Source organism: Triticum aestivum, chromosome 7D (genome assembly GCF_018294505.1).
Source record: "Triticum aestivum cultivar Chinese Spring chromosome 7D, IWGSC CS RefSeq v2.1, whole genome shotgun sequence".
Lineage (NCBI taxonomy): Eukaryota > Viridiplantae > Streptophyta > Magnoliopsida > Poales > Poaceae > Triticum > Triticum aestivum.
This window is the reverse complement of record NC_057814.1, coordinates 130,734,990-130,746,184: the sequence shown is the minus strand read 5'-3', so window position 1 is coordinate 130,746,184 and position 11,195 is coordinate 130,734,990. Positions and strand designations below refer to the sequence as shown.

General features: G+C 45.7%; 1 protein-coding gene across 1 annotated transcript; it reads left to right on the top strand.

Moving 5' to 3' along the window:
- The first annotated feature begins 712 nt into the window (after positions 1-712).
- Positions 713-3,198, top strand: LOC123169756 (putative laccase-9). The gene is made up of 5 exons (XM_044587623.1): positions 713-950; positions 1,103-1,254; positions 1,353-1,597; positions 1,701-2,786; positions 2,891-3,198. Exons 1-5 carry the CDS (start codon positions 840-842, stop codon positions 3,019-3,021), a joined length of 1,725 nt encoding a protein of 574 aa, XP_044443558.1. The 5' UTR covers positions 713-839; the 3' UTR covers positions 3,022-3,198.
- Positions 3,199-11,195: the final 7,997 nt, after the last annotated feature.

Here is an 11,195-nt window from a genome sequence, read left to right as displayed (position 1 = left end):
TACACTTAGCACCTGTACACGATTGAGCATTGGAAGGGCCTTAGCATTTCCTTGACGATCGGACATGCATGCATGGTTGTTTCCATTGAATTGATTGCGTAGTCGATCAGGTCTCCCGGGACCCGGGTGGCACAAATCTCAGCACGACTTTCATTTCCTCACGCGTTGATCAGCTTTGCTCGTTCCAGCTAAAAAACGAGCCACCATCGCTCACAACAATAACGTCAAAATAGAAATAACAAGGCAGCTCCATCCAGATGAGGGAAAAGCAGGAATGGATGCATGCATCCACCACACGTTCCAAAAGCTCATCGTGTGTTTTCTGATTTGATTTTTCAGAAGTTGCACCTACGTCGTACGTGCATGGGTCGATTAATCAAATCTGCTGAAACTAAATCCCGTGGGCGGTTGGCGCGAAGGGTTCAAGGCTTTGACGCTGTCGTGGTCGCAGCATGCATGACAGCGACCAACCAACGGTCAATAACAATTAAATTAATCAATCCAGGGGTAACTGCATGTGCATGGGCGGCTTCTGCCAAAGCCTCCACTTTCCATAGCGACTGCCGATTATATTTGACGAGAAGCTAATCATATGAAACCATGCACATCAGCACACGCATCGTCGACCGGGCTCGATCTTGTCGCCATACGATCTATAAATAGCTCGTGCGTCTGCTTGGAGTTGCCATCATCAGTCCATCCCACACATTAGTCTCCAAATTTGCTCAAGCAGCAGCTAGCGTGCGTGCATAACTTGTGTGCTAGCTAGCTTCTTGATCTCCGACGGTTCACGGTCGAGTTGAGCTAGCACGGTGAGTGGCGACGGCCGTCGGCCGACGATGGGTGTAGCTAAGACACCGGCGGTGCTTTGGTTACTTGGGGCGGTGTTAGTGCTGGGGGTTTCCGTTAGCCCCGCTCAGGGCGCCAAGACTCGTTATCACGATTTCTTTGTAAGTCTATTTGCATTTATTTCCATTCATTTCTTTATCTAAATAACTATAGCCTCCATCCATAAGTCATTTTTCTTAATTAACATGTACTCCACATGCCATCTCAGCATATCATAAACTTACTTGTGACGTTTCTTCATCATATTATGCAGATTAAGGAGAGCAACTACACGAGGCTGTGCAAGGAGAGGACCGTCCTCACCGTCAACGGGCAGTTCCCCGGCCCTACCATCTACGCGCGCAAGGGCGACCTCGTCATCGTCAATGTCTACAACCAAGGCGATAAAAACATCACCATCCACTGGTAAGTTAGCTAGTTAGCCTGGCCGACGGCCGTTCACTGCATATATATAACCATCAGTAAACCTATTATATATTTTCTAACGCGACATATGTACACAGGCATGGTGTGGACCAACCACGCAACCCGTGGTCCGACGGGCCAGAGTACATTACCCAGTGTCCCATCCGCCCCGGCGGCAACTTCACCTATCGGGTCATCTTGTCCGAGGAAGAGGGTACGCTCTGGTGGCACGCGCACAGCGACTTCGACCGCACCACAGTCCATGGTGCCATTGTCATCCACCCCAAGCTCGGAACCACCTTCCCCTTCAAGAAGCCACACAAGGAGATACCGGTCATCCTCGGTATATATATACGATATACATTCATGCTTCCATTTATTTCATCATACTTATATAATTAAGCCAAGTTGTCGTTAACTTGATATGTTCGATCTCATGCATGCAGGTGAGTGGTGGAAGGCCGACGTGAACCATCTACTAGAGGAGGCAGAGCGAACCGGCGGCGAGATAAATATCTCGGACGCGAACACCATCAACGGCCAGCCGGGGGACCTGTTCCCGTGCTCCAAGGCCGGCACCTACAAGATACCGGTGCAGCACGGCAAGACGTACCTGCTCCGGATCATCAACGCGGGGCTCTCCAACGACCTCTTCTTCGGCGTCGCGAGGCACAACCTCACCGTGGTCGGCACCGATGGCCACTACACTAAGCCGTTCACCGTCAAGCACATCATGATCGCTCCGGGACAGACCATGGACGCACTTCTGGAGGCCGACCGCGCCGACGGCGGCCGGTACTACATGGCCGCGAGGACGTTCGCGTCCAACCCCAACATCGAGGTCAACAACAGCACCGCCACAGCCATCTTGGAATACATGGACGACACACCGACGCGTGGCCCGCCGGAGTTCCCTGCCAACCTTCCGGGTGTCAACGACATCGACTCGGCGACGGCGTACACGGCGCAGCTCCGGTCCCTGGGCAGCAAGGACCACCCGGTGGACGTGCCGAGGCAGGTCGACGAGCGCATGCTCATCACCATCGCTGTCAACGTGCTCCCCTGCGCGCCCAACAAAACGTGTGGCGGCCCCGCCGGCAACCGGTTCGCGGCGAGCCTGAACAACGTCAGCTTCGCAAGCCCGTCCGTCGACATCCTCGGCGCCTACTACCGCTCCATCCGCGGCGTGTTCGAGGCGGACTTCCCCAACAAGCCGCCCTTCTTCTTCAACTTCACGGACGTCGACAACGACCCCGTCGAGCGCTGGGCCACCAAGCGCGGCACCAAGGTGAAGGTGGTGGAGTACGGCGCCGTCGTGGAGGTGGTGTTCCAGGACACCTCCATCCTTGGCGCCGAGAACCACCCCATGCACCTGCACGGCTTCACGTTCTACGTGGTAGGGAGAGGGTTCGGGAATTTTGACGAGCAGAAGGACCCGGCCACCTATAACTTGGTCGACCCGCCGCACCAGAACACCGTCTCCGTGCCCAAAGCTGGCTGGGCCGCAATCCGATTCCGTGCAACAAATCCTGGTGAGTTAACTTCATATTCATGTTTTGGGCTATGCCTGTGAATTTCGTTGGAGCGAATTAGTCAAGTGCAATCTCTAATAGTTTGTGTATTTGCTCTTGTTTAGGTGTGTGGTTCATGCATTGCCATTTTGATCGACACGTGGTGTGGGGAATGAACACCGTCTTCATCGTGAAGGATGGCAAGGCTCCTGAAGTTAAAATGTTGCCTCCGCCTCCCAACATGCCTACTTGCTAAATAATCTACATGGAGAAAGGCAGACATGCGCAGAACAATCAGACCGGAAAATTGTTGTTTAGTTGATTGATTTTATAGTTGCTTTAGTATATTCTTTATTATTTAAGCATAGTGTGTGAAATACACGGGCAAGTTGAGGCCCATGTGACTAGAAGTTGAGTTCTCTATTCGTTTGGCTTGGATGGAAAAAGTAATTTTATTTTATTGTGTAAATGTTCTTGTTGTTCAATACCTATAATATGGATTAAGAATATTATATTATGGTATGGATTCCGGTTATATGCATTGTCTTAGTTTCTTGTACAAAAGGTTTGCACTTTTGCATCATAGAGTTCAAGCAATAGTTCTAAAAGGGCTCATCATTTCTCTAGTAAAAACCACTCTCTATACCCCTTTTCAAGCAAGGGCTCATCATTCCGGTTATATGCATGTTTGGTAACAAGTTCTGGGCATCTGTTACATAAAAAGTCGCGTATTGACCAAAATGAAGATTTACGGTAGTAAGACAACCTAGCACATTGAATATGCACGAAAGGCTCCTAAAGCTAAAATGATGCATCCGTCTCGAAACATGCCTGCCTGCTAACTAATTATAGGTGTTTTTACGCTAAAAGTCTAATATTGACCCATGTGGGTCGCACAGATAATGGAGATCAAACAGCTCCTAGTATGGAACGTGCATGAAAGACTTCCACTAGAATATCAACATCAATAGACCCCACAATAAATGATATGTGGTACACCATGAGGTCCGGACATTTAAAATACACCCAGTGTGCTAAAAATTCATCTCACCCTTGCAACAAATCCTGGTGAGTCATCTCACCCAATATATATATGTCTTCAGGTTTTGGGCAATGGCTATGCATTCTTTGGAACGAAATTAATCAAATGCAATCTCTAATAATGTTGTGTTTGCCCTCTTGTTTAGGTGTGTGGTTCATGCATTGTCATTTTGATTGCCATGTGGTGTGGGACTGGGGAATGAACACCGTCTTCATCGTGAAGGATGGCAAGGCTCCTGAAGCTAAAATGATGTTTCCACCTCCCAACATGCCTACCTGCTAAATAGTCCACATGGCAAATGGGAGAAATATGCAGCACAATCAAGCCAAAAAATGTTACTTAGTTGATTGATTTTATCATTGCTTTAGTACATTCTTTATTATTTAAGCATACCGTGTGGAATACACAGGCCAGTTGAGACCCATGTGACTAGAAGTTTAGGTTTTCTTTCCATTTGGTTGGATGAGAAAGTAATTTTATTTTATGGTGTAAATGTTCTTGTTGTTAAATACCTATGAATTAAAGAATATTGTTTTAGAGATATGCCCTAGAGACAATCATGTATGATGATATTTTCCTATTTGTCATGGAATAAATATGGTCTTTGCACATTATCAATGATGTGTATGAACAAGAACATCTTGTTTGTGAGACTATGCATTATATGATGACTATCATAAATGGTCCCTAATCGAAAGGGTTGTGTGGACGCGCAACCGACTAGACTAGAATATGACACGACGGATGGTCCGGTCTCATTGACCATGTAGCATTGGATGCTAGCCGGATAATATGGACTCGAAAAGAAACGATCAGATTCGACGTAGTCAGATTTGATTCCAGATAGGGTCTAAGTCATTGTTAGTCTCTAGTACAATATACGTTTTGTGTCCTAAGACCTGAGCTGGCGCATGGACACGAGATGGTGACCGACCTGCTTTGCGCTGACCAAATGCTACTCCATAACTGGGTTGTTTATAAAGATAGGTTTCGGGCTTGTCCAGACCCATACTGCGAGATATGGTCGAGCAAGATGGGATTTCTCCCTCCGATTAGGAGAGATATACTCTGTGCCCCTCGTGTGATCCGACATGGATAAGCATGGCCATGCAACAAGGATTATGAGATAATCTGGATTTAGGTCGGCATCACTAGAACGAGAAGGAGGTCGGGCTACAACAAGGTTCACCGACTCGTCTTGAGCACGGCAACATATAGCGTGAGGAAAAAGGAATAGAGGTATGACTCATTGTACAGATTCACCGAACCGACTTCATCGGATACTTGGAGTCATCACATTTTGCTAGAGGCCTCTACCTACTGTCGAGTAGGATGTGATCGGACCGGTGATCAAGTACAATCAAGGATGGCAAGGCTTCTGAAGCTAAAATGATGCCTCCACCTCCCAACATGCCTACCTGATAAATAATCCAAATGTCAAAGGGTAGAAATATGTGACACAATCAAGCCAAAAAATATTATTTAGTTGATTGATTTTATCATTGCTTTAATACATTCTTTATTATTTAAGCCTGGTGTGTGGAATACACAGGCCAGTCGAGACCCATGTGACTAGAAGTTGAGTTTCTCTTTCAGCTTGGCCGGATGAGAAAGTAATTTTATTTTATGGTGTAAATGTTCTTGTTGTTCAGTACCTATGAATGATTCCGGTTATATGCATTATTGTCTTCATTTCTTGTACAAAAGGTTTGTACTTTTACACCATGGAGTTCAAGCAATAATTCTAAAAGGGCTCATCATTTCTGTAGTAAGGCCATCTCCAACGGCGACCCAAAATTTTTCTCCCGCATCCGTCCGCGAACACGGAGGAACCAGTCCGCGCAGATGCGAGAGGGGCCATCCAACGCTGCCCGCATACATTTCAACAACAATTGGAACCAACCGGCTGAATTTCGTGCAAACCGGTGATTTTTGATATAAACACGACGGATTTCATTTAAACTAGGATAATGTGTATATAAAATTGGACGTTATTTCATTTGGTGAACTAAAAACCTTAAAATAAAAACCATAAACTATATTTACTCTTAACAAAATATAGAATAAAGACAATCCTTACGAAGAAGATTATGTGGTAAACTTCTTGAATTGCTCCCCCCACCCATCAGCATGGACAAGGGCTTTATAGAGCCGGTCTTCACTACTAACGTAAGTTTGTCCTTCTCGAGCCTTTAAACTTTGCTGTGTATATTTTGACATGCATGACTGCAATTGCTGTTTATTTTTGGCATTTGCATCAAATTGCATGTTTAAAGTTTATTATGAAGAAGTTCATAAACATAAGTTTGTCCTTTTTAATTCCAGTTTTTAGTTGTACAGCCAAGTTCCTTATTCATACCATGTAAATTAAACTAAACAGAGTAAGTGATCTTCTTTAGAGTGCATGCATGCTTGTGTTTTTTATTTGTAATCTAATGTATGGTGAAACTATCCACTCCGGCACAATGTCATATCCTGCTATGTCTTAAGTATGAACATGTCATATTATTTTAATATTATTTAAATCGTGTCTTTTTATTTGCCAATCTGAAATGGATAAATTGACAGTACACTAGCCATTGATGCTTATGTGTTCTTTAGCAATTTTCAATCCAGTGGTGTGGTGAAGTTCGTCACTCCTGCACAATGTCATTTCCTGCCATGTCTTTACTACGAACAATGCAATATTATGTTAATGCTATTTTAAATTGTATCTCTTTATTTTCCAATAAGAAATGAGATGAATTGATAGCACTGATGCTTATACGTGCAAAACTTGCTATCTATCTGCTTGTTTCTCTTTCAGAGTGATATCTCCGACATCAGAACACAATGATAGTGAGACAAACCCATTGCTTTTCCCTCTAACATACATTGCAGGGAAGAAGGCAACACATCTTGGAGGTAGTGATACAACCTCAAAGTCATGTCTTGACATAGTGTTAAAGTTAATCGCTAATAGCAGTGACACAAGCTCGATGAAGTCGTCACCTGAATCTGTTCGACTTCTTCTGCCTCAAATTCAAGCAGAAAGGCGTGGTTCAGCTCAACTCTTACTAGTACTCCAATTGCTATGGAAGATCAACGAAAAGTTCAGTGCATCCATTGAGCTATGCAACTAGAGTTGGAGGATATAATCATCAAACAAGCGTAGTCTCATCAGCTTTCTCAGCGGCTTACGTTGCAGCTCCTGGGCATGGCTAACATTTCTTGAACTGTGTTGAAGTGCTTCCGGTTTTGTATATTATTTTTTCAGCATGTTTATTTGCACTAGCGGCGACCTTTTATGCCTAGTGTATGTAATATGCTGTCTAGTTGCGCTTTGTTATCACTAGTGGCGATGTTTCATGCCCAGTGGATGTAATATACCGTAATTTCTATCTTGTATAGTCTATGTTTATTCTTTGTCACTATGATGTAAGTTATCTACTGTATATGCTCATCGCTCTCTGAAAAGGCCGTAAGCTTCGACGAAGATCAATGGGCCAAAACGTTATTGGTCTGTCAGTGGTATATAAAAAAATTACACTACACAAACGGGTCGGCGCGCAACTCGCTATATATGGGCTGAAACGTGGGCCCACAATCATCTGGGCCATTAGTAGGCCTAAACGCAAACTGGGCCCAAGTAGTTTCGGTCTTTTAACAGGCTGAGTAAACCGCGGGCAAGGTTGGGCCAGAAAATACCATGAGTGCTTAACAAGCTGAAAAGCAGATTGGGGCTGAATTGTGCCAGACAATTCACGAACCGACAACAGACCGAAATATACATCGGCCCACGATTGGCCCAATTATATGATAGGTCGTTAACATGCCAAAATTTTCCCGGGCCATGGTTGGCCCAAGCACATTATGGGTTGTAAGCAGGCCAGATGCAAAATAGGCCATAATTAGGCCCAATATTATATCAAGGGCCTTTTAACAGGCCGATAGTCCGGTTGGGCTGAAATTTATCTACGAAGACCACGGGCCATCAAGAGCCCAAAATTTATCTTGGGTCTTGGTTGGCCCAATCATATAATGGCTATAATGAGGCCAGATGCAAAAATGGGCCATAATTAGGCCCAATTGTATCACATGCCTTTAAGGGGCCTGTTAGGGCATATTTCTCCCTAAGTGGTTTTGGTGATTGATGACAACATGTTTGCGGACTAATCATGTGCATTGAGCTTTTCAGACTATCAAGCATATGGCACAAGTCGATTCGTGCCCCTCGGAGTTTCAAGGGAAGACAATTTTCTTTCCCGCGTTTCTTTTCCGGTGGACTTGAGTCGTAGGGAAAACCGTACTATCAAGAGGGGTCCGTATCTGAAAGGTTTGGGTGGAATCAACACGTATACTCTTCTTGCACCCATCATCCCCTTCCGTTTCCTTGGAGTTGTGCCCCGTTTGCATCGAGTAAGGCAAAAGAGCCACAAGCGGTAGTACCGCCTATAGGCGGTAGTATGGTTGTAACCACTGTTCTTACTACCGCTCGTGGCTGGGACCTCTATTTTTCATGTCGAGTTCTACGGTGGTGCCTCCGGGTTACTACCGTGCTACTCATTTGTCCCTGCAAAATGGTCAGTTGTAGCAGCGGTACTACTACCTATGGGCGGTAGTACTGCTCCAACTACCGCGACTACCACCGCCCGTTCCTCTGTTTTCTCCCATGTTCTTCATTTCTCATGTGCATCCTGTAAGGAGCGGTAGTATGGCTCGTCTGCGGGCTATGAGATGCATAACGGTTGGATTTGTCCCCCACACTATAAAAGGGGGTCTTCTTCCCCAAGAAGATCCACCTCTTCCTACCCTAACTCCATTGTTTCTCCAAAGCTCATTTTCTCCCAATCTCTCTCTAGCCAATCAAACTTGTTGATTTTCTAGGGATTGGTTGAGAAGGACCGAATATACACTTCCACCAAGAGAAATTTGATTCCCCCACTAATCCTTTGTGGATCTTGTTACTCTTAGGTGTTTGAGCACCCTAGAAGGTTGAGGTCACCTCAGAGCCACATTCCATTGTGGTGAAGCCCCGTGGTGGTGTTGGGAGCCCCCAATCAAGTTGTGGAGATTACCCCAACCTTGTTTGTATAGGTTCGGGCGCCGCCTTCAAGGGCACCACCAGTGGAATCACGGCATCTCACATTGTGTGAGGGCATGAGGAGAATACGATGGCCCTAGTGGCTTCTTGGGGAGCATTGTGCCTCCATACCGCTCCAACGGAGACGTACTTCCCTTCAAAGGGAAGGAACTTCGGTAACACATCCTCCTCTCCACCGGCTCCACTTGTGGTTATCTCTTTCCTTTACTTTGTGCAAGCTATTGTTGTGTTGTATCCTTTGCTTGTGCTTAGCATCATATAGGTGCTCCCTAGTTGCACATCTAGACAACCTATTTGTTGCAAAACCTAATTTGTGAAGAAAAGCTAAAAATTGTTAGTTGCCTATTCACCCCTCTAGTCAACCATATCGATCCTTTCAATTGGTGTCATAGACCCGTCTCTTTTTTAAGGGTTTCGCCACCCGAAGAGTATGGTTGACACCGGGGAGGAAGTGCTCAAGGACGTGGAGTTGACTTCGATCACACGAAATGACTTAAATGAAGCCATGGCTTCACTTAAGACATCAATGACGACTGGAGTCAAGTCTATGCTTAAAGAATTGCTTGAGGGGATGAAATCCACTCCCGATCCTTTGCTTGTGGTTAATCCCATAGCATCGGAGTCGGAGGCCAATTCCGGCAAGGAAGCGGCTAAAGGTACTCAAACTTCCACCCCTCATGATAAGAATGGGACGGGAACCTTTGCCTCGGTTCCCCCTCCCCCGGTCTATGGAGGACCGGTCCCTACACCGCGCGTCAATTATTTTGGCCCTCCTCCTAAACTTGTTAAGGCTGATTTTGCTAATTGGGTTTTTCGCATCAAGTCTCATTTGAATCATAGCTCAACAAATCTTTGGAGATTCATTGAGCAAGGCTTCTACCCGCATGATCCAAACAACCTCACCCCAAGAGAAGAAGTGGACAACCAATACAATCACTCCATTTTGTACATCCTTCAAGTTGCGGTTCCTCCCGAAGATCTATCTCACTTACGTCCCTTCACTCGAGCAAAGGACTATTGGGATCACATCGTGTCTTTGTACAAGGGAAGCTCAAGCATCCAACGGTCAAACTTTGAAGTGGTCCTTGATGAGGCTGAGGAATTCATGATGCTAGAAGATGAGGATCCACATGATCTCTACCAGAGGGTGACAACTCTTGCGGTTGCTCTTCAAGACCATGGGAGCAAGGATATAGATGACAATTGGATCAAGTGCAAGTTTCTCAAGGCCATCATGGTTTCAACAAGGCCATGTCTTCCGTGATCCGTCAAAGGCCGGATTTTCACACTTTAACCTCAAGTGAAGTGCTGGATGAGTTTGTTGCCATGAACATCATGGACAAGACCGCTGACAATGCTCTTGCTCATGTCCGGTCAAATAAAAGCTCACCAACCCTTGCTTTGAAGGCCAAGGCCATTCCGGAAGAAGAAGAGGAGGAAGAAGAGGAGAGTTGCCCCGAGGACACCAAATATACTTACCATGAGCACATGGCTCTTGTATCAAGGCAATTTTGGAGCAACAAGAGGAACTCAAGGCCCAACTTCACCAAGAACAACTCAAGTGGGTCAAAGAACAAGCAACGAGTGAGGACTTGCTACAATTGCGGCAATGTGAGTCACTTTGTGGTGGAGTGCCCTTACGAGAAGAGGGAAGACAATGGTGGCAAACTCATTCGCAAAGACAAAGCCAAGTCCTTCCCAAGCAAGAACAACTTCACCAAGAAGACACCTCAAAAGGGTTTGGTGGCGCATGAAGAGTACGCCTCCGATGATGATGATGAAGATACTAGTGGAGAAGGAATGGCAACAGCGACCATTGCCATTGCCACATCTTCCCCCTCCAAGGTGTCTCTCTTCGGCACCCCCAACGAGAACACCATTGTCAAGTGCCTCATGGCCAAAGGTATCAACAATTTAACCCCTAACATCAAAACCACCATCATTACTACTCCTTCATTGTTAGATTGTGCCGATGATAGTAAGGTGGTGAAAGTTGATGAGAATGAGTTTACCAACTTTGTGAGCAAACTCAAGGGAGAATCCAAGAAGCACTTTGTTGCTCTCTTGGAACAACTTGGTGAGGCCAATGATATCATTGAGTCGCATGAGGATACTATCTCCAAGCTGGAGGGGCATAGCCGTGACTATGCCGATGAGATTGCGGATCTTTCCATTGCTCTAGAGGAAGAGCGAGGTCTTCGTTTGACTTTTGAGGAGTCACACAACGTTGATCTTGCTAAATTGCAAAAAGATCTTGATCATGCTATTGTTCTTACTTGTGTGCTCAAATCCGAGAAAGTTGCAC

Bases quoted from the DNA above. Each gene is read 5' to 3' on its own strand.
- LOC123169756 (XM_044587623.1), top strand. From the start codon at position 840: ATGGGTGTAGCTAAGACACCGGCGGTGCTTTGGTTACTTGGGGCGGTG. The intron at 951-1,102 runs GTAAGTCTATTT...CATATTATGCAG, and splicing joins CTCGTTATCACGATTTCTTT to ATTAAGGAGAGCAACTACAC. The intron at 1,598-1,700 runs GTATATATATAC...TCATGCATGCAG, and splicing joins GGAGATACCGGTCATCCTCG to GTGAGTGGTGGAAGGCCGAC.